Raw genomic sequence first — 21492 nt, forward strand, 5'->3', positions numbered from 1 at the left:
ACCTCTACGTTCATAGCAGCACTAGTCACAACAGCCAAGACATGGAAACAGCCTAAATATCCATCAACAGACGAATGGATAAAGAAGATGTGGTACATATATACAATGGAATACCACTCAGACATAAAAAAGAACAAAATAATGCCATTTTGCAGCAACATGGTTGGACCTAGAGATTATCATACTAAGTGAAGTAAGTCAGAAAGAGAAAGACCAATACCATATGATATCACTTATGTGTGGAATCAAAAATATGACACAAATGAACCTATCTATGAAACAGAAACAGACTCATAGACATAGAGAAATGACTTGTGGTTGCCAAGGGGAAGGGAGAGGGATGCACTGGGAGTTTGGGGTTGGTAGATGCAAACTATTACATTCAGAATGGGTAAACAACAGGACCTACTGTAGAGCACAGGGAACTATATCCAATCTCCTGGGATGAACCATAATGGAAAAGAATATTTTAAAAAAGAGTGTGTATATATATACATACACATATATATAACTGAGTCACTTTGCTGTACAGCAGAGATTGGCTCAACACTGTACATCAATTATACGTCAATTAAAAAATAGAATTGGCTCCTGCAAAACTGTAATTCAAAAAGATACATGCACCCCTATGTTCATAGCAGCACTATTCACAATAGCCAGGACATGAAAACAACCTAAATGTCCATCGACAGATGAATGGATAAATAACTATTATGTATGGGATGGATGGGCAACAAGGTCCTACAGTAGAGCACAGGGAACTATATTCAGTGTCCTGTGATGAACCATATGGAAAAGAATATAAAAAAGAATGTATATATATGTATGGCTGAATCACTTTGCTGTGCAGCAAAAATTAACACAGCTTTGTAAATCAACTGTACTTCAATTAAAAATTTAAAAAATTTAAAAAGAATTGGCTTACAGTGATCAGGAGACCTCCAGGCTGATGATTCCTTCTTCATCATCAGATGAAGTGTAAATTCTTATTAAAATTTTTGTTCGGTTAAGGATCACCAGGGGAAGCATTTGTCTGCACGATGGATGAGACCCTGCCAGGGTTCTGACCTCCAGATCCCCAGAATGGGAAGGACTAGAACTAAGTATTTCAGGCCACTCTGCAGACCAGCCCAGCTCAGGCCAGCCTCGCCCTCCAGGGCCTGGGCAGTGAGTTTATTTAAGAGAGACTTTCTCACACTCATTCACCGGCAGGAATGGCATCACCTTTGAGGGCAACAGGGAAGATGTCCAAATAAACAACAACCGTACACTTCTGCCTTACAATCTTATATCTATTTAATGTATTCAGTAGAGTGAAACCAGAATTCTTGGTCCTGGGTCATAAGAAAATATTTGCTCTCAGGATAGGTAAAAGTGTTAACCTAAAGGGATGAATACTCTTTTAAGATTTCTTTTTCCTATTTTATTCCTATTATTTAAACTCCCAGGATTTCTGCCTCCTAAGCTAAAGAATGAAGATTTTGTAAGCAAGATCTAACCCTCCTGACAACTTTAAGATTCTATTATTATAATTTTCCCTTTCCCTTGTTGTAATCTACATTTAATCTCTCTAATCTCCATTAAAGTTTCCATTCACTCTAATTTCTCCTTATGAATACCCATAAACACTCTTAAGATATTTCTCATTCTCAAAACCCAATCATCTCCCAAGTATATCATAGAGATATATACAATGTACCCACTTGCTTTACTCTCTTCAATGGCCCATTTACCTTCTAACATATTTTTAATTCACTTATTTTTTTAAAACCTTCACACTCATATGTAAGCTCTATGAGAAGAGGGATTTTTGTCAGTTTTTTTTTTCCCTGTTATTTCCCAGCACCTAAAAGAATAAATGCTAATCATTATCCACAGCATTCTGTGGTGGGTATCCCATTACCAAAGCCCGCGTTGCAGCTTTCATGGCAGCGTCGCAACTAGCAAGCTACTGACAATTAAGTTTTACTTCCAAAGTGTATACAGAGCATAATTTGAAAATGATGATTTGCGTCGTATGTATGCTCAGTAATGATTAAATTCAGACCCTGCCTTTCATTTGTAATAGTAAGATGTTACGTAAAACTTCTATTCATATTTATACAAGGCTTCTAAATTCAACTCAAATAGATTTGGAAATTTGAGACTTTTTTTAGTATGAATATGTTTGGTCCATTATTAATTTTTACTGTATCCTCTTGTTATTGACTGAGTGTCATCTTGGAAAATGTAGACACCATTTATCTTTACGCTTAAATGTCCAAATAGTATTAAAACAAAAATAGCCTTTCCCATTACCTTTTATTTATATTGCAATACTTTTGTACATGAAATTGTCTTGTACAATTTATTATAGGAATTACTGTGTTGTGACTTTAATCACCTAACTAGCATGAAAAAATATGGTGTAAGTCAAGTGTGCTGTGTTTGTGCTTACCCTTTATAGTAATTGGTTCTCAATTTTGAAGATCCTATCTGGTTCTTTCTTAAATGTCAAATTTCCACTTCTCTTTTTGTTTTGACGTGGGGATTCCCAACCTTTTAATAACTGCTACAGTTATTATTTTATTTTGCAATACCAGCCATCTTACCCAGATGGCATTTTAAAATAATTAATTTAAAATTAATTTTAATTTGAGAATTATGTGACACTTCTGAAAATAATTGGTGACAACTTAGAATGTTGCCAAACCACAACCAAGAGTCACTTCTTCAGTTTATGTTTGCCAAAAATATAAATCTTCTTAGTTTGTAGATGAGGTGTGTTTGAAAAAGGAAAAAGCAGGCAAGGAAGAGAATGAAACAAATCTTTGTGGAGTTTTACTAAGTTTGAGGTATGCTACTAGATATTTTCACATATACCAAGTTATTTAATCTTCTGGACCACCCACTATAATGTGTAAAGTGGTCCCATTTTCAGATGAGGAAATAAAAACTCAAAGATTTTAATTTATTTGCCCAAGCTGCACACATAGAAAGCATCAGAGCTGAGACTGGAATCCAGGCTAACTGGTTCTAAAGTGTGTGTGCTTTCCACTCATTTTGCTGTCTCCTGAAACTGGTGTCACAGTGACACTGCAATACAGTATTGCCACATCAAAGCATGGCCTTGAACGGATTTGGATGGGAAGAATCCCTGCCACATGATGTAACAGAATGCTTGTAGGATACGGCAGGCCTACAATACATGTTTTAGTCCTCAGTCTCTTTAAAACCTTTAATATTTTTGGTATGTGATATAAAGCCATTGTTCTAAAGAACGTGACTCAATTTGAACTTCTGTCTTCGTGTTTATTGCTGTTCTTAATTTATTTACATAAATTGCCATTGGAGAAATTATACTAGGAAATCATAAAACATAAAAAAGGCTGACTAGGAAACGGCCCCCAAATACTTAGCCCCATCTCATTCATGCCTCTCCAGAAAAGATATAAAATAGCCTACGTAATTACAGTAAAGTAAAATAAAATTTAAAGTTTGAAGAGAAGGTGGAGGAAAAGAAAAATGAGAGGCAAAAATAAAATGACATCAGGACTAAAGTATATCAAGTGAATATTGTGCATTTGCAGAAGCAGGGTAAACATTTTGTTACTAAGCATCCTAATATTTCTTGCCCTTCAATTGGGCCTATGCTTTTAACTAGATTTACAGAATGTTGGATTTGGAAGGGAGCTCAGAGACCATTTCATTTCTCCTTTACAAATGAAGAAACTGAGGCCTGGTGAGAAATGTTGAAGCAAAAACTCTCCTCTCCTTTCCTCAAGCTGCCTCTTAAAGAATCCACTTCTTCGAATTTTGATTTATACATGTGATCTCTTGCCCACAATAGCCAAGAACAACATTTCACTTGCTGTAGAGAGTTTCCATGGTGGTCATTATCACCAAGGCTGAGAAAAACGTATGGTATAATGAGTAAATATGTGAACTCCCAGTTCTAACTCCAGCCTTTGCCATGTATCAGCTAACTGTGTGTCCTCGGGCAAGTTATGTGACCTCTCTGAGCTTCAGTTTGATCATCTTATAAAACTGAGCTGATGGTAATAGTTGATATCTTAATGACTTGCTGTGAAGATTGAATGAGATGAGGCATATTTAGAATGATTCTTAGCATGGCATAAATACTTAATTATTATTAGTTATTTAATGAAGCCCTTTTATGGTAATTCATTCCAATAATTATATGTAAGAGCTGTATATTCTTTGGCATATCATGAAGAGTTGGTTTAGGGACAATTGGATTAGTGTTTATCAAATCTTTGTGATGTCCTCTTCAAATTTTAAGCCAGTTCCATAGTGCATTCATCTGAAAGGTATAATCAAGTACTCAAAAAAAAGTGACCTGATTTGACTTGGTTGTTTAACAGACTTCTTTTTCTCTGGCTAACTGGTCTGCTTTTCCTACTTCAGTATATTTCTCTTTTCCTACCTCAGTATATTTCTCTTCTCTTAATATTTTTAATATTAAAACCAATATTAAAACCCCTTCATCTATAAATGAATGTGGTTTTACTAGCCCCCTTTTATGATGAGTTCAAGTTTATTTGCAGAAAAGGTAGCAAAGAAGAAAAGAGAAAGATCTTAAATATTCTTATAAACCCCCTTAGAAAGTCACTTCCCAATGGTGGGAGGAGATGGAGGAACCCACCATGCATACGCCAGTTGGAAAGTTTGTTTTGTGAACTGAGGGCAATAATAAAACATGGATGGATATAATCTTACTTTAATTTAATTCATAATTAACAAATACATATTGAGTGCCAGCTATGAGCTGGGCATTGCTGGCCACTGATAAAACAGTGATGAAACAGGTATCATCCTTGCCCTCAAACATTTTACAGTCTAGGTGGGCAACCTGGCTGAGTGAGTATTGAATACTAGCTTTAGTGCATAAAAGAAATATTCTAAACAAAAGTTTCCTTTTTAGGAGCTATATGTGCCCTGCCCTACTCTCTATTTTAGATATCAAACCAATGCCTAAGGCTTGAGACTGTCCTTACTCTTTTTCTGAATTCCTGCTGGGATACAAGATAAGGAGTCCTTCAATGCAATCTCATAGTATTACACTCTGAGTTGGTGTCCTGTAAGTTACAGTTCAGCCAAAGCAAATTTAAATACGTGCCTCGATCCTGCTCTGATCACTTCAAAAATATACCTCCACCAAGCATTTCTGATACCAGGTTTCATGTCAAAGGCAGGAAACAGCAGTCTCCTCCTTCATGCAGTTCAGAAACTGAAGTGAAACTTAGAGCAAGCGTTTCAACCTGTGGTTGCAGATCTGTGTCTCTTCTCCCTCTACCAGCCCTTGTCTCCTGTTGCCTTTTATCTGAATCTTCAAACCAAGTCCTGGGGTTAATTTTGTCTGAATATCACTAACCCAGAGCTCTCTCTTAGGGAGCCAACGTGCTGTCTTGAACCTTGGGTGGAACTTATATAATGAGTCTGTGGTGGCAACATTAGATAAGTTTCCTTTGACTGCAAATGATAGAAAGTAACCCTGGCTAGCTGAATTTAAAAAAAAAAAAAAAAGGAAAAGAAAAAGAAGGATACAGGGAGAAAAGTGGAATTTTTTGGAAAGATATTCGTATATCAGCTCAGAATTTAAGGGCAAGCTAAACCACGAGAGACAGTAAGTAATCAGCCCAGCGAGCATGGCAACTCTGTAGCTTTCAGCAAATTGAAATGCCTGCCTTCCTCCCGCTCTGATCAACTCAAAAACGTACCTCCACTGAGCGTTTCTGAAACCAGCTTTCATGTCAAAGGCAGGAAACAAGTCTTCTTCATGAACTCAGAAACTGAAGCTAGTGGACCTTTTTTCCAGAGAAGTGACTAAGCAGATCCCTGGATTGGTCCAATGAGTGTGTCCAGGTTAGGTGTTTGTGGAGGAGGACCGGGGTCTTTGGGGTCTACTTCTGTGTAAGGGGATGGGACGATCTCTACAAAAGGGGAAATCATTGTAAGCCTAGCAGCCATGCCAAGAAGTCCATATATTGGCCCTTCCTTGGGCAGAATAGTTGGCTAAGGAGACCTGTTTCTCAAGAGGCCATATTTTTATCAGTGGAAGTTATTTTATTCATTTATTTATTTATTTTTGGCTGCGCCATGTGGCATGCAAAACTTCCCCACCCTGGGATCGAGCCCATGCCCCCTGCATTGGAAGCTCAGAGTCTCAACCACTGGACCACCAGGGAAGTCCTGGAAGTTATCATTTTATAAGTAGTTTGTCATTTTCTTCATTCCACCATTCAATCTAGCCTCATTCATGGTCTTACTAGTTAATATCTATCTATGGTCAATTCTGCTTTCCTGGTTGACTCAATATCATTTACCTTAGCTTAGCTATTCATTGGTTAAACTTCAGAGGAAGTTTTCAAAATAGAATTTGGGTCCCCCCAATGGAGATTTGGAGAGCCGAATTTGGAGTTGTTGTCCTGTCCTGTCCTTGCCCCAGACCGGGGTAATCATGGACCTGGAAGAGCCTGGTTCATCTCAGGCTCTTCCCTGCCTTAAATCTGAATTACTGTGGCATTCATTCATCCATTCACTCATCAAGCCTTCCCTACATCAGAAACTCTACCAGGAGGTAGGGATACAAAGATAAATTTGGCACCATACCTGCTCTGAAGGGACTCACAGGGCTTGGAAATGCACGTGTTGGAAAGGCAATGGCTTTACAGTACCAAGTGGTTACGGCACTGCAGGCTCAGGCAGCAACCCTGGCCCAGAGGTCCTTACAATGCAGCACAATGGGCCCCTATGGCTATGCTTACCTCCCAGAAACTGATACCGTGGTAAGCAGGATAATGACCCCCCCCCCAAAAGCATTCCCATCCGTCCCCGGAAATGTGAATGTTACATTACATGGCAAGAGGGAATTAAGTTTGCTGATAGAATTAAGGCTACTAATTAGCTGACTTTGAGATGGGGAGATTATCCTGGATAATCAGGAGCAACCACTGTAATCACAAGGGTCCTTATAAGATGGAGGTAGAAGAGGGAGAACTGGAGAGATAGCAGCATAAGAAGGACTTGACCCGCTGTTGCTGGCTTTAAAGATGGAGGAATCGGGCCACCACTCAAGGAATGCAGGCAGCCTCCAGAAGCTAGAAAAGGCAAGGGAATGGATTGTCCCCTAGAGCCTCCAAAAGGAAAGCAGCCCTGCCGATACTTTCACTTTAGTGAGACCAATTTCAGACTTCTGACCTCCAGAACTGTAGGATAATAAATTTGAGTTATTTTAAGTCACTACGCTTGTGACGATTTGTTACAGCTGCAATAGGAAACCTGTATAGGTAGGCATATACCTGGGGTATGCTTGGTTCTGTGCAAAAGGACAGAGGATTGACCAGGTGCATCTTTCTAGGGCATCATTTAAAATATTATTTTCATATTAAGCATATGGAATAGGATGATAATTTAGCATCAACTTTGAAGATGAAGCACAAGATTTCACATTTTTTTTCTTATTTGTGAGCCACTTTGAGCCCTGAGCTCCGGTCCCCCTCTCCTCCATTGTCAGATGAAGTGTTTAAGAGGCACCTGTTTGTCTTAGCGCTATGTCGTCAGTGCCTACTAAACTACTGCCACTTTTATTCTTAGCACATCGTTACACTGAGGTCTTTCTTAACTTATTTTAAAATCCACATTCCCAAAGATGCCACTTATTGGAATTTCACTCAAGGATTTAAAAATGCTCTATATCGAAGCATAACAACATCGAACATTGTTATAATCCTTTCACAAACACTTCTCTATTTGGTGCTTAAAACAGCTTCATGAAGAAAGCGTAATTATGCTCACTTGTCAGAGGAAGAAACAGAAGCTTGTGATAGAATGTCCAAAGTCAACAGGTGCTGAGTGGCCATGGTGGCTCTTTCCACGATGCCTGGTTGGCTGCCAGGAGGTGTTTCTCTGGGGTAGGTCACTTAGAAGCCAGCCCCAAATTCACCAAGCATCTGCCATGTCACAGCTGCATCCACAGTGCCCCTGAGCCTGCATAACGGCTGCTCTTGATTTAGGTGTTGCTGCTTTCATTATGACTGTAAACCTGTAACTGGCCCCTTGTCCTGATATGACTGGATCTGTTCTCATGAAAGAATCACACGGACAAAAGGGAGCACAGACAATGTGCCTGAGCAGTACTGGAGCTTCTGATAACTGCAAACTCCATTTTCCACTGTGTTCCCAGGGTTCCTGAGGTGAATTGGGTACAGAGAGAGCAGGAGGGTATTGTTTTGGGGCCAAGATTAGAGCCCTCTTCTGGCTGTTCTCAATGCTCCTTTTCACTTTACAGCAGGGCACTATCTGGGCCCAGGTATCAGAAGGCACGGTTCTGTTTTTGCAGTCAGTACGTTGTATGTACTCAAGCCTCATAGAAAGGTTTTGCTTTGTTTGTAGGTTTATCATTGTTATTAAGGGTTTTTTAACTGCAGAGGAGGTATTTTCCTTTCCTCCTTGTCTCTTTCTTACTGCAATTCAAGGTCTATACTTTCTATGAGCTTTCTGTCACCCTGTCAAAGAAGGCTTCCCTGACCTGATAAAAATACCACCCTCCCCAACCCCTCTCTTTTCGCTCTCTGTTCCTTTACATTGCTCTGTTAGGGTTTTCATAACGATTCTCTCACTTGACATATTCTTTTTTTCAAAATTTTTTCTGTCTCCCCTGCCATGAGAGCAGACGCTACATCTCCTTTGTCTGTTGCTGCATCTCCAGGGCCTAGACAAGTGCCTGGCACTTAGTAGAGCTCAGTAAATATTTGTTGAATGAATTACTGAATTCTTTGCATCTCCCCCAGTGTCTGGTACAATCTTGGGCCTGCCGTATAAAAGACCTGAATGAAATTAAAAAGGCAAGAAGCCATAGCAAAGGGGAGAAAACCCTTAACTTAGTCTTTTTGTAGTCAGTTTCTAGTTTCTGACTGACTGATTGACTAGGGAAAGGGAAGGATGCAGAAGGGGGAAATGTCAATGTTGAGCTGAAAGCGCTCAGCCCTCTGAATGACTCGCCCAAGCCCCCAGTGCCTGGCCCCTGGGGGGACCCTTTTTCTGCCGGGACCCCCCTCCTCCAGATGGAAGGGAAGGTAATCACACGGGAGGCCCAGCCTATTCACTTCATGTTCACTTAAGAAAAGCAAAGACTTCATTTCCTCCAGCTGTTAATTTATTTTCTCCCATCCTGGTAGGAGATACTACGGAAAATGCTACGAGCTCATATTTTTCAGGTCCACTGATTTGTTGCAAGTTGTTCTGAAACTAGTGAGAAGTAGGGCAATGCAATAAATCCTCCTACACCTGGAGTATTTGATTAGTTTTGTTTGCATGGCTTTTGTAAAGCCCACTTGGAAAACCTCCAGTTACAGCTTTAAGGTCTAGAACGGTGTTGCCTCCCCTAGGAAAGAGTTTCTGAAGCATTCCACAGAAAGGCTTTTCTTATGCATGACCTTTTTGTCTCTGTGGTACTTTTTCTACCCTGCCACCAGTGACATCTCTCCTAAAAAGCACAGTTACCACATAGGCTCCCAGCATGCTTGGTTCACGTGACCGACATTGGTCTCATCACCCTGTTCAGTTAAATGACTATGTTCGTTGCTAGCTCTGTCCCAGCACGAGGAGGCCAGATATCGTCTCATCCCGCTTTGTATCTCCAGAGACTGGCTTAAGTGCCTGGCATGTAGTTCGTACTCGATACAGGTTGAGAAAATGAGTAAGTGAATCCATGAAAAAACAAGAGACTTTACAATTCAGCCACAGTTATCCAGTTGTTAGCATTTGGACCTTATTTCTGGGGATTCTACTTATGTTTTTTTGTCTTCGTTCAGGCACTCTGATTGTTCTGAAACATCCCTATCCAAGAAAAGTGGAAGAACCATCCATTTATGAATCCGTCCGGGTTCACACAGCAATGCAGACAGGAAGAACAGAAAACGACCTCGTGCCCACTGCCCCTTCTGTAAGTGGCCGTCTATCTACCCACGGGGCTCACTGTCTAAAAGCGGTAACAGTTACACACTTTTAAAAATATATTTGTTCACATAAAAATTCTAACTTGGGATATAAAAGCTGGAAAGGAACATAAGGTTCAAAACCTATGACTCAGTTCATCCGGTCCAGGGTAAATTGGATAAAATTACAATGCGATAGTGATAGGATTTTTTTTTTAACATCTTTATTGGAGTATAATTGCTTTACAATGGTGTGTTAGTTTCTGCTGTATAACAAAGTGAATCAGCTATACGTATACATATATCCCCATATCCCCTCCCTCTTGTGTCTCCCTCCCATCCTCCCTATCCCACCCCTCTAGGTGGTCACAAAGCACCAAACTGATCTCCCTGTGCTATGCAGCGGCTTCCCACTAGCTATTCTACATTTGGTAGTATATATAAGTCCATGCCACTCTCTCACTTTGTCCCAGCTTACCCTTCCCCCTCCCTGTGCCCTCAAGACCGTTCTCTACCTCTGTGTCTTTATTCCTGTCCTGCCCCTAGGTTCTTCATAACCACTTTTTTTTTTTTTTAGACTCCATATATATGTGTTAGCATACGGTATTTGTTTTTCTCTTTCTGACTTACTTCACTCTGTATGACAGACTCTAGGTCCATCTACCTCACTACAAATAACTCAACTTTGTTTCTTTTTATGGCTGAGTAATATTCCATTGTATATATGTGCCACATCTTCTTTATCCATTCATCTGTCAATGGACACATAGGTTGCTTCCGTGTCCCAGCTAATGTAAATAGAGCTGCAATGAACATTGTGGTACATGACTCTTTTTCAGTTATGGTTTTCTCAGGGTATATGCACAGTACTGGGATTGCTGGGTCGTATGGTAGTTCTCTTTTTAGTTTTCTAAGGAACCTCCATACTGTTCTCCATAGTGGCTGTATCAATTTACATTCCCACCAACAATGCAACAGGGTTCCCTTTTCTCCACACCCTCTCCAGCATTTATTGTTTCTAGATTTTTTGATGATGGCCATTCTGACCGGTGTGAGGTGATACCTCATTGTAGTTTTGATTTGCATTTCTCTAATGATTACTGATGCTGAGCATCCTTTCATGTGTTTGTTGGCAATCTGTTTATCTTCTTTGCAGAAATGTCTATTTAGGTCTTCTGCCCATTTTTGGGTTGGGTTGTTATTTTTTTGATATTGAGCTGCATGAGCTGTTTGTAAATTTTGGAGATTAATCCTTTGTCAGTTGCTTCATTTGCAAATATTTTCTCCCATTCTGAGTGTTGTCTTTTGGTCTTGTTCATGGTTTCCTTTGCTGTGCAAAAGCTTTTAAGTTTCATTAGGTCCCATTTGTTAATTTTTTTCAATTTCCATTTCTCTAGGAGGTGGGTCAAAAAGGATCTGGCTATGATTTATGTCATAGAGTGTTCTGCCTATGTTTTCCTCTAAGAGTTTTATAGTGTCTGGCCTTACATTTAGGTCTTTAATCCATTTTGACTTTATTTTTGTGTATGGTGTTAGGGAGGGTTCTAATTTCATTCTTTTACATGTAGCTGTCCAGTTTTCCCAGCACCACTTATTGAAGAGGCTGTCTTTTCTCCACTGTATATTCTTGCCTCCTTTATCAAAGATAAGGTGACCATATGTGTGTGGGTTTATCTCTGGGCTTTCTATCCTGTTCCATTGATCTATATTTCTGGTTTTTTGTGCCAGTACCATACTGTATTGATTACTGTAGCTTTGTAGTATAGTCTGAAGTCAGGGAGCCTGATTCCTGCAGCTCCGTTTTTCTTTCTCAGGGTTGCTTTGGCTATTCAGGGTTTTTTGTGTTTCCATACAAATTATGAAATTTTTTGTTCTACTTCTGTGAAAAATGCCATTTGTAGTTTGACAGGGATTGCATTGAATCTGCAGATTGCTTTGGGTACTATAGTCATTTTCACAATGTTGATTCTTCCAATCCAAGAACATGGTATATCTCTCCATCTATTTGTATCATCTTTAATTTCTTTCAACAGCGTCATAGTTTTCTGCATACATGTCTTTTGTCTCCTTAGGTAGGTTTATTCCTAGATATTTTATTCTTTTTGTTGCAATGGTAAATGGGACCGTTTCCTTAATTTCTCTTTCAGATTTTTCATCATTAGTGTATAGGAATGCAAGAGATTTCTGTGCATTCATTTTGTATCCTGCTACTTTACCAAATTCATTGATTAGCTCTAGTAGTCTTCTGGTGGCATCTTTAGGATTCTTTATATATAGTATCATGTCATCTGAAAACAGTGACAGCTTTCTTTCTTTTCCAATTTGGATTCCTTTTATTTCTTTTTCTTCTCTGATTGCTGTGGCTAAAACTTCCAAAACTATGTTGAATAATAGTGGTGAGAGTGGGCAACCTTGTCTTGTTCCTGATCTTAGTGGAAATGGTTTCAATTTTTCACCATTGAGGACGATGTTGGCTGTGGGTTTGTCATATATGGCCTTTACTATGTTGAGGTAAGTGCCCTCTGTGCCTACTTTCTGGAGGGTTTTTATCATAAATGGGTGTTGAATTTTGTCGAAAGCTTTCTCTGCATCTATTGAGATGATCATATGGTTTTATCCTTCAATTTGTTAATATGGTGTATCACATTGATTGATTTGTGTATATTGAAGAATCCTTGCATTCCTGGGATAAACCCCACTTGATCATGGTGTATGATCCTTTTAATGTGCTGTTGGATTCTGTTTGCTAGTATTTTGTTGAGGATTTTTGCATCTATGTTCATCAGTGATATTGGCCTGTAGTTTTCTTTCTTTGTGGCATCTTTGTCTGGTTTTGGTATCAGGGTGATGGTGGCCTCATAGAATGAGTTTGGAAGTGTTCCTCCCTCTGCTATATTTTGGAAGAGTTTGAGAAGGATAGGTGTTAGCTGTTTTCTAAATGTTTGATAGAATTCGCCTGTGAAGCCATCTGGTTGTGGGCTTTTGTTTGTTGGAAGATTTTTAATCACAGTCTCAATTTCAGTGCTTGTGATTGGTTTGTTCATATTTGCTGTTTCTTCCTGGTTCAGGCTTGGAAGGTTGTGCTTTTCTAAGAATTTGTCCATTTCTTCCAGGTTGTCCATTTTATTGGCATATAGTTGCTTGCAGTAATCTCTCATGATCCTTTGTATTTCTACAGTGTCAGTTGTTACTTCTCCTTTTTCATTTCTAATTCTGTTTATTTGACTCTTCTCCCTTTTTTTCTTGATGAGTCTGGCTAGTGGTTTATCAATTTTGTTTATCTTCTCAAAGAACCAGCTTTTAGTTTTATTGATCTTTGCTGTTGTTTCCTTCATTTCTTTTTCATTTATTTCTGATCTGATCTTTATGATTTCTTTCCTTCTGCTAACTTTGTTTTTTTGTTGTTGTTCTTCTTCTTTCTCTAATTGCTTTAGGTGTAAGGTTAGGTTATTTATTTGAGATGTTTCTTGTTTCTTGAGGTAGGATTGTATTGCTATAAACTTCCCTCTTAGAACTGCTTTTGCTGCATCCCATAGGTTTTGGGTCGTCGTGTTTTCATTGTCATTTGTTTCTAGGTATTTTTTGATTTCCTCTTGGATTTCTTCAGTGATCTCTTGGTTATTAAGTAGTGCACTGTTTAGCCTCCATGTGTTTGTATTTTTTTACAGATTTTTTTCCTGTAATTGATATCTAGTCTCATAGCATTGTGCTTGGCAAAGATACTTGATATGATTTCAATTTTCTTAAATTCACCAAGGCTTGATTTGTGACCCAATATATGATGTATCCTGGAGAATGTTCCATGAGCACTTGAGAAGAAAGTGTATTCTGTTGTTTTTGGATGGAATGTCCTATAAATATCAATTAAGTCCACCTTGTCTAATGTATCATTTAAAGCTTTTGTTTCCTTATTTATTTTCATTTTGGATGATCTGTCCATTGGCGAAAGTGTGGTGTTAACGTCCCTACTATGATTGTGTTACTGTCGATATCCCCTCTTATGGCTGTTAACATTTACCTTAAGTACTGACGTGCTCCTATGTTGGGTGCATAAATATTTACAATTGCTGTATCTTCTTCTTGGATTGATCCCTTGATCATTATGTAGTGTCTTTCTTTGTCTCTTGTAATAGTCTTTATTTTAAAGTCTATTTTGTGTGATATGAGAATTGCTACTCCAGCTTTCTTTTGATTTCCATTTGCATGGAATATCTTTTTCCATGCCCTCACTTTCAGTCTGTATGTGTCCCTTGGTCTGAAGTGGGTCTCTTGTAGACAGCATATATACGAGTCTTGTTTTTGTATCCATTCAGCCAGTCTATGTCTTTTGGAGCATTTAATCCATTTACATTTACATTTAAGGTAATTATCAATATGTATGTCTCTATTACCATTTTCTTAATTGTTTTGGGTTTGTTATTGTAGGTCCTTTCCTTCTCTTGTGTTTCCTGCCTGGAGAAGTTCCCTTAGCATTTGTTGTAAAGCTGGTTTGGTGGTGCTGAATTCTCTTAGCTTTTGCTTGTCTGTAAAGGTTTTAATTTCTCTGTCAAATCTGAAAGAGATCCTTGCTGGGTAGAGTAATATTGGTTGTAGTTTTTCCCCTTTCATCCCTTCAAATATGTCCTGCCACTCCCTTCTGGCTTGCAGAGTTTCTGCTGAAAGATCAGCTGTTAACTTTATGGGGATTCCCTTGTACGTTATTTGTTGTTTTTCCTTTGCTGCTTTTAATATTTTTTCTTTGTATTTAATTTTTGATAGTTTGACTAATATGTATGTTGGCATATTTCTCCTTGGATTTATCCTGTATGGGACTCTGCACTTTCTAGCCTTGACTGATGATTTCCTTCCGCATATTAGGGAAGTTTTCAACTATAATCTCTTCAAATATTTTCTCATTCCCTTTATTTTTCTCTTCTTCTTCTGGGACCCCTATAATTCGAATGTTGGTGCATTTAATGTTGTCCCAGAGGTCTCTGAGACTGTCCTCAATTCTTTTCATTCTTTTTTCTTTATTCTTCTCTGCAGTAGTTATTTCCACTATTTTATCTTCCAGGTCACTTATCCGTTCTTCTGCCTCAGTTATTCTGCTATTGCGTCCTTCCTGAGAATTTTTAATCTCATTTATTGTGTTGTTCATCATTGTTTATTTGCTCTTTAGTTCTTCTAGGTCCTTGTTAAACGTTTCTCGTGTTTTCTCCATTCTATTTCCATGATTTTGTATCATCTTTACTATCATTACTCTGAATTCTTTTTTCAGGTAGATTGCCTATTTCCTCTTCATCTGTTTGGTTTGGTGGGTTTTTATCTTGCTCCTTCATCTGCTGTGTGTTTCTCTGTCTTCTCATTTTGCTTAAGTTACTGTGTTTGGCGTGTCCTTTTTGCAGGCTGCAGGTTCGTAGTTCCTGTTGTTTTTGGTGTCTGCCCCCAGTGGCTAATGTTGGTTCAGTGGGTTGTGTAGGCTTCCTGGTGGAGGGGACTGGTGTCTGTGTTCTGGTGGATGAGGCTGGATCTTGTCTTTCTGGTTGGCAGGTCCGTGTCTGGTGGTGTGTTTTGGGGTGTCTGTGACGTTTTTATGATTTTAGCCAGCCTCTCTGCTAATGGGTGGGGTTGTGATCCTGTCTTGCTAGTTGTTTGGCATAGGGTGTCCAGCACTGTAGCTTGCTGGTCGTTGAGTGAAGCTGGGTCTTAGCATTGAGATGGAGGTCTCTGGGAGAGCTTTTGCCATTTGATATTACATGGAGCTAGGAGGTCTGTGGTGGACCAATGTCCTGAACTCTGCTCTCCCACCTCAGAGGCACAGGCCTGACACCTGGCCGGAGCCCCAAGACCCTGTCAGCCACACGGCTCAGAAGAAAAGGGGGGGGGGGGAAGAGAGAAAGAAAGAAAAAAATAAAATAAAATACAGTTATTAAAATAAAAAATAATTATTAAAGTAAAAAAGAAAAAAAAAGAAAGAAAGAGAGCAACCAAACAAGAAAACAAATTCACCAATGATAACAAGTGCTAAGAACTATACTAAAAACAAAAAAAAAAGAACAAAAAAACCAGACAGACAGAACTCTAGGACAAATGGTAAAAGCAAAGCTATACAGACAAAATCACACACAGGAGCATACACATACACACTCACAAAAAGAGAAAAAAGGAAAAAATTCATATATATCCTTGCTCCCAAATTCCCCCGCCTCAATTTGGGCTGATTCGTTGTCTGTTCAGGTATTCCACAGATGCAGGCACATCAAGTTGATTGTGGAGATTTAATCCTCTGCTTCTGAGGCTGCTGGGAGAAATTTCCCTTTCTCTTCTTTGTTCGCACAGCTCCCGGGTTTCAGCTTTGGATCTGGACCCGCCTCTGCGTGTAGGTCGCCTGAGGGCGTCTGTTCCCCGCTCAGACAGGACAGGGTTAAAGGAGCAGCTGCTTCGGGGGCTCTGGCTCACTCAGGCGGGGGGGGGGGGGGGGGGGGGAGGGAGGGGTTACGGAGGAGGCGGGGCGAGCCTGCGGTGTCAGAGGCGTCGTGACGTTGCACCAGCCCGAGGCGCGTCGTGCGTTCTCCCGGGGAAGTTGTCCAGGGATCACGGGAGCCTGGCAGTGGCGGGCCGCACAGGCTCCCGGGAGGGGCGGTGTGGAGAGTGACCTGTGCTCGCACACGGGCTTCTTGGTGGCGGCAGCAGCAGCCCCAGCGTCTCACGCCCGTCTCTGGGGTCCGTGCTGACAGCCGCGGCTCGCGCCCGTCTCTGGGGCTCCTTTAAGCAGCACTCTTAATCCCCTCTCCTCGCGCACCAGGAAACAAAGAGGTAAGAAAAAGTCTCTTGCCTCTTCGGCAGCTGCAGACCTTTTCCCGGACTCCCTCCCGGCTCGCCATGGCGCACTAACCCCTTCAGGCTGTGTTCACGCCGCCAGCCCCAGTCCTCTCCCTGCGAGCCGACCGAAGCCCGAGCCTCAGCTCCCAGCCCCGCCCGCCCCGGCGGGGGAGCAGACAAGCCTCTCGGGCTGCTGAGTGCTGCTCGGCGCCGAGCCTCTGTGCAGGAATCTCTCCGCTTTGCCCTCCGCACCCGTGGCTGCGCTCTCCTCCGCGGCTCCGAAGCTTCCCCCTCCCCCACCCGCAGTCTCCGCCCGCGAAGGGGCTTCCTAGTGTGTGGAAACCTTTCTTCCTTCACGGCTCCCTCCCACTGGTGCAGGGCCCGTCCCTATTCTTCTGTCTCTGTTATTTCTTTTTTCTTTTGCCCTACCCAGGTACGTGGGGATTTTCTTGCCTTGTGGGAGGTCTGACGTCTTCTGCCAGCGTTCAGTGGGTGTTCTGTAGGAGCAGTTCCACGTGTAGTTGTATTTCTACTGTATCTGTGGGGAGGAAGGTGATCTCCGCATCTTACCTTTCTGCTGTCTTGAAGGTCTCCCTTCAGTGATAGGATTTTAAAGACTTCAGAAATGGCACTTAAATCCTGGCCTTACTTCACCAAAGAAGTTCGTGGTAGAATGGGCGAGAGGTTTATGGTCACACAGTTGGCTAAACTGTTATTCTACAAATTTCTTAAATTAAGAATAGAAAAATCTTCTTTTACATTTCAACTTTCTATGGAAGAAAAAGATTCTCCACCTTGGCCATAATCTCTCAGGATGTTATTTTTTCCTGGCCTTTTTTTCCTTCACTGAATGAAGGGAACGGACAGAAGACACTTGCATTTCTTTGCAGCGTGTGAGCCACTGTTCAGTTTCAGTGTAACTGGGGCTTTCATTGTTCTCCTCAGTCTGTTTACGTTTGTTCTGGGAGCTGGGACCCTGCAAAGATTCTTCTCCAGCACCTTTCCCTTCATCATGCGCAGCGCTCCCCTATTCTTTCCCTCTTCCTCGTTGGCTACATGCTCTGGTATAAGACATGTGGATGTGTGCCGATGATAAAGAGGACAACACCCAAATGAAATCTCAAAAATTAGTTCTAGACAGCAACCATTATGCTTGAAGATGTTCAGTTACACATTATGTTAAAACATGCTTGACTTTTTTGTCTTTGCGGTACTTTCTCTACCCCGCCACCACAGGCATCTCTCCTAAGAAGTAGATTTACCACGTGACCTCCCTGCTTAACATCCTTCGGTGGTGCCCACTGTCTTCATCCGCCTGGAACCTGCTCACCTCTCTGGCCTGACCTCATGCTCCTCCTACACTCACGCTATGGACCCCCACCTCTCTCCACAACTGTGCTCCTCCTCCCCTCCCTGCATCAGAAATGCTGCCAACACCGCTACTGTCCCCTCATCCTTAGAGACTTGCATCCAGGATCAGCCTCTTCCAGGAAGCCTTCTTGGACTCCTCTTAGCTTCCTCTAAAATGCCCCTCCTCTGTGCACCCTCGGCTCACCTTTATCCTGGAATCATCATACTGGGGGCTGACTACCCGCACGGTGTCTGCCCTCTCCAGGAGCCTGACACTTCCCACGACAGGAATCATAGCCTGTCTTCATAGCTTTATAGCCTAGCCAGGTTCACGACATATTACATTGTTACTACACTACATCTACTCAAAAATAAAAATTCTGGAATTTGGTTGAGAAAGATGTTTTAGCTTTGTTAGAGTAAGAAGGGCAAGTATAAGACCTCAGAACTAGAGAAATTTAGGAAAGCAAGACAATAACTAGTCCCAAGTCAAAACAGACCAAAGAACACATTAAGGTCTACCCTCTAACCAATCCTTTGTTTTCCAGTCGACGGGACTCTTCCTAACCTTCCTCTTTACGATCCTTACCCCACCACCGATCACTTTAACAGCGTTTTCATTTGTACTCTCAGTTAAACTTACATTCTCATCTGTTACCTTCCCCTAAAGATCTCCACTCAAGGTCAATCGAACCATACCTTACTACGTGCAACATTTTTCAACAGTAAAATGCAGATAAGACCTAATTTGTGGAGTTGGTGTAAGCATGAGACACAGCATACTTAGGTAGATACAGCCCTCTTGAGATCAAATTCTGCAAGCCTTATTGCTTACCTTTTTGCTCGCTCCAGGTATCAGATCGATTCACCTGCCCAAGTATTCAAATATGAATATACACAAAAGGTTCTGTATAATGGAGTTTTTAAAACAGTGATGAGTGGATAGTTGAAAATGTCTGCACTCACACTGTATAATGAGAGGTCCATGACATTTATTGTGTATTGATATAGACAGAAAACTATAAAGGTTTTCTAGTGGATTCTGCAGTGTCACACTATTCCTCACTAAGAAATGATTGATAACTGAACCAGCCCGCTGGGGAACCAGTTCTGCTCTGATTAGAAGCTCTTGTCCCTTGCTGAGCACAAGAGTTCAGAGCCTTGATTGATTACTCCCATGCACATATGATACTGCACCTCCACCCCAACCTGAGAGCTCTGAGGGCTTCTAGACATCTGCCTTCTCCTTTGGGGATGGGGTTCTTGCACAAGCTCTGGCAGTGGAGGAAGAGGACTAAGTGCTATTTACAGGAAAAAGAACTTGCTTGAAGTGAAAATGAAAATAGGTGTCTTATTGCCCAGAAATGTAGATGTTTCTGCAAAACTGTTTACCATCCTTTGGCAACTGCATTTGGGGAAATTACAATTTATATATTTTATCCACAACATAGGATCAGGCTTCTGAGATAGGGTGAAATTTAACTGATTCATTTATTTAACAAACTTTTTAAAAAGTGCCTACAATGCACCCAGGATTGTTTTAAGCACTGGAGAGTTGGGAATAAATTAGGCAAAGGTTCTGCCCTCACTGAGCTCACACTGTAGTAGAGGGGACCATAGACAATCACCAATGGAATATTATAAACCCAGATACTAATAGGTCATAAAAAGAAAAAGTCGGATAAGTGGATGAGAGGGAAGCAAGGGAGGCCTCTAGGAGGAGGTGACATTAGAGAAGAGGCTTCACAGAAGGGAAGGAATGACTCAGGTCAGGATGTAGAAGAGCATTGCAGGCAGAGATCAGGACAAAAGCCTCGAGGTGGGAACTAAATTGAGGCGGTTTAAAGACTAGTAAGAAGATCTAGCAACTGGCATGGAGTGAGCTAGAGGGAAAGTGGTAGGAGATGAGATTATTGGGGTGATGAGGGGTCAGATCATGTAGCCAATGGGGTTCTCAAAGCGCAGTGCCACCCAGCTGAGTGTTTGGAAATTTATGAGCATTTCAGTTGTCACAATGCTCTGGAGCATTGCCAGCATTAGTGGGTGTCTGGAGCTTTGAAGGGTCTGGGACTCTACCCTTCTTGCCAGTTAACAAGTTCGCCTGCCACAGTTTCACAGGCGTTGAAAGACTCAAAAGGCTTCTGCTTGTCTGCCTTTTCCTCTGAAGCGAGCACTATTTCTATCTTTTCAGGCTGTCTGCTATATAAATATGCTTTAAAAATTGGTGTGGGACAAAGGGCTGTTGGTGCCTTGTTCGTAAGACATGGAGAAACACAAGAGACCCCTGGAGAATTGTCCAACAATGGGCAGGGGTCATGGGGGCTAAATATCCCACAACACATGATGAAGAATTACCCAAAATGCTAATTGTCCTTTCCTTACACAACACGAAAGGCCTTGTAGGGGAAGGTAGAGAATTAATTTTTTTTCTAAGCGTTGATTAAAAAAAAATCATGGGAGTTTGAGTAACACAATTTGTTTAAGTTTTAAAATTTTTAAAAAGATAATTTTCACCACTAAGTTGAAAATGGAGTCAGGGCAAAGTTGGAGGCAAGGAGACCAGTTAGGAGGCTGTGACAACCGTCCAGGTGAGAGACCATGGTAGTTGAAACCAGAGAGGGGAATAAGAATAGTAGTTAGAACAGGAGGAAGGCATAAGAACTGGTCAACTTCACGATGTGTTTCAAAGGTAGAAGAAACAAGACTTGCTGATGGATTGAATGTAGTGTGTGAAGGAAAGAGCAACGGAGTAAATACTCCTGCTGTTTACTGAGATGGCTGAGATTGCAGGAGGAGTGGGAGATGGGAAAGAGGTGTAGTTTTGGACCTGGGGACTGCAAACCACCAGTTAGTTATGTTAGTAGAGTTTACGGGAGATAATATATGTCGAGTGGTTGACATAGACCAGAGCCTATGTCAAACGTTGGCTCATTAGCTTCCTTTGCTTCCCTTTTGTGGTATTTGACATTTTTCAGAACTCTCTTCCTCTAAAAATTCTGTTTCCTTTGCTTCTGCAACCTCTTTCTGTCTTTATTATGTTATCTTTTCAGCACATTTTACAGTTCCTCTTCTTAGACACCTCCCTTGCATGCTGGCCTTTCCAATATTCTGTCTTTGAAGCTCTTCTCACAGTTTTGGTGTCTATCCTTCTAGTCTTTTTCTTGAATCAATATATATATTTTGTTAACTGCACAAAGTCACGTTTGGTTTTGTCCATTTAAACATTATCACACAATCCTATTCTAAAAGACAAATGCTCATTAAAAACAAACAAAAATAAAAACTCACAACCTTAATAACCTAGAAGATTTGTCATTTAAAGAAGGTTTAAAAGGGAAAAAAAGGGGGGTGGCAGAAGAGGGGTTTTCTTACAAGCTTTTCAGCAAGTGTCACATTTTTTCCT

At 40.9% G+C, this 21492-nt stretch overlaps 1 protein-coding gene across 1 annotated transcript in view; it reads left to right on the plus strand.

The window, feature by feature from the left end:
• Positions 1–21492, plus strand: part of DAPP1 (dual adaptor of phosphotyrosine and 3-phosphoinositides 1) — a 60120-nt gene that overhangs the window by 26129 nt on the left and 12499 nt on the right. Inside the window, exon 4 of the mRNA XM_007172902.2 lies at positions 9816–9946. Coding sequence (XP_007172964.1) covers positions 9816–9946 — 131 coding nt within the window. The remainder of the gene's footprint in view (positions 1–9815; positions 9947–21492) is intronic.

Source organism: Balaenoptera acutorostrata, chromosome 5 (genome assembly GCF_949987535.1).
Source record: "Balaenoptera acutorostrata chromosome 5, mBalAcu1.1, whole genome shotgun sequence".
Lineage (NCBI taxonomy): Eukaryota > Metazoa > Chordata > Mammalia > Artiodactyla > Balaenopteridae > Balaenoptera > Balaenoptera acutorostrata.